At 40.6% G+C, this 2480-nt stretch overlaps 1 protein-coding gene across 1 annotated transcript; it reads right to left on the bottom strand.

The window, feature by feature from the left end:
- Positions 1-392: 392 nt before the first annotated feature.
- LOC131831235 (olfactory receptor 2C3) lies at positions 393-1357 on the bottom strand. The gene is given in 2 exon segments (XM_059173398.1): positions 393-1046; positions 1049-1357. Coding segments are annotated over 2 exon segments (963 nt in total).
- Positions 1358-2480: the final 1123 nt, after the last annotated feature.

Raw genomic sequence — 2480 nt, 5'->3', positions numbered from 1 at the left:
CAAAGGCAATTACTCTAAACAATGAACAAAATAATAACTAATGTATTTGACTATACAACAAATTGACGATAAGACAGCATATATATTATGTGTACATATCAATATGAACAACTAGGATTATTAACAAACTAATCAATTCGCTAATTAATGGGATTAATTAATTAATTAATAATTGCTAATTGATTAATAGGATTATTAACAAAAAACAAACAGAAAATACTTTCTTTTTACCTTGGCCTGAAAAATGATGCATAAGCACATTCATGTCAGATTGTCACCTACCTTGAACTCAAGCAATATTGGAAGAGAAACTACCTCCCAAGTATCCTGTCCCTCAAATCAATTTTGGTATCTTTCAAACTTTTCTTTCTCCTCACAAATTACTAAAGTCTCTAAATATTCCCCCTTGACCTTGCAAAGCCACAACAATTCTCTAACACAATGCACCTGAGAGCCTTCTTCACATCCTTGTTCCGTAGCGTGTAAATCAGGGGGTTCAGCATTGGGGTGACAACAGTGTAGAAGAGGGCTATGAACTTGCCCTGTTCATGAGAGTTACTCTTGGCTGGCTGGAGATCCATAAATATGATGCTCCCATAGAACAGAGCCACAACCGCCACATGGGAAGAGCAGGTGTTGAAGGCCTTTCTCCATCCTTCTGCTAACCCAATCTTCACCACAGCTCTGACAATGTGATTGTATGAGACCAGGATGAGAACCAGAGGCAAGACAACAAAAATAAAGCTGGCCACATACATCTCCACCTCATTGAGGCTGGTGTCCACGCAAGCCAGTTGCATAATGAGGGGCATCTCACAGAAGAAGTGGTCAATGTGATTGTTCCCACAGAGCTGCAGGAGCATAGTAAGTGTGGAGCCCACCACGCTGGTGGTCAGACCCCCAAGCCATGATGCAAGGGCCAAGCTGAGGCAAAGCTGTGGATGCATGATGATAGTGTAATGTAGTGGCCTACAGATGGCAACATAGCGGTCATAGGACATGACTGCCAGGAGGACGCATTCAGTTGCCCTCAGCCAGTGGGAGATCTATAGAATTGGACCACACACCCTCCATAGCTTATGGTTTTCTGTGGTCCCCAGAGGTTGACCAGGAGTTGTGGGACAATGCTTGTGGTAAAGCTAATGTCCAGGAAGGAAAGGTTGGCAAGAAAGAAGTACATAGGGGTATGGAGGTGCACATCCATGCAGGAAACCAGAATGATGATGCCATTGCCCAAGATAGACACCACATAAAACCCTGAGACAAGGATGAAGAGGATAGGTTCTAGTGAGGGTCGTGTGGAGAAGCCCAGGAGTACAAAAACTTCTGGAGAACTTACATTGTTTATTTCCATCATCCTGTGTAGTCAGGAGTGGGACAAAAAGACCACCTGTGGTGAGTGGGGGGCACAGAATATGGGGCCTCAAGTGACTATATCACTTAGCAGATTCTAGACATAATTTTATACCTATTTTCTTGAAAGCATGTACTCAACTGCTCCATGGATGATGCTGCATCATCTTCCTGAAGGCCAGTTTGGAGAAGCATGAGAATATGCATAGCCTGGGGAAAATGGACATTCATGCAATGTTCTTGGTACTGATTATTTTGTTGAAACATTACTTATAGTAGCAACATCTGGAGTCAGCCTGAATGTTTAGTGGTGAGATTTTCTTGGGTAAAAGATTTCATGTGATGAAACACTGCAGAGGAAATAAAATCATGCCCATGTTACTCCCTTTTTTAGTTAATGGCCACATGGAGTCCACCATGGTATTTCCCTTTTAAGTCCTACAATCAGCAAATTTTTGCTTTAATATTAAACTCATGTTCTCATCACTTCTTGCAGCTCCTTGCTACCATCCTGGCCTACGTCACCATCATTTATCACCTGGATTATTGATCTAATATCTTAACTTGCCTTCCTGCTTTCCCTATTAATTCCCTTCAGAATGTTCCCACCACAGAAGCTAGATTATCTTAGGATACAATATGATCATACTGCTCTTAACAGCCCTGTTGTCTTACAGCAAGGCTTTCAGTTACTTTCCCCCAAGACATCCATCCACAAACTCAATTCTTACCTCCTTCGGGTTATTGTTCAGAAGTCATCTTTCATTAAAAAAAAATGGTATTTTTTAAAGTGCTTATTTAAAGTCCAGTTAGTTGACCTACAGTGTAACGATTTAACACTTCCATACACTGAAGCAAATGTGCTATTTAATATTGAAACCCCTCTCAACTCCCTTCTCTTCCTTTCCAGCTTTGTTTTTATCCATAGTACTTATCAATAAGGAAGAAATATGATATACTAAGTTACTATGTTTGTAACTGTCTCACTCTGCTAGAGTTTAAATTCCATGAACTCCTAGCTTTCTGTTTACTTTGTTTCTGGGTCCCCAGTGCCTAGCTCATATCTGGTACACAAAAATCCTTTAATCAACAATCACTGAATGAGCAAAATATGAAAAAGGTCATTA

Source organism: Mustela lutreola, chromosome 5 (genome assembly GCF_030435805.1).
Source record: "Mustela lutreola isolate mMusLut2 chromosome 5, mMusLut2.pri, whole genome shotgun sequence".
NCBI classification, from domain to species: Eukaryota; Metazoa; Chordata; class Mammalia; order Carnivora; family Mustelidae; genus Mustela; species Mustela lutreola.
Note: the sequence above shows the minus strand (reverse complement) of the source record. Positions and strands in the feature narration are given on the sequence as shown.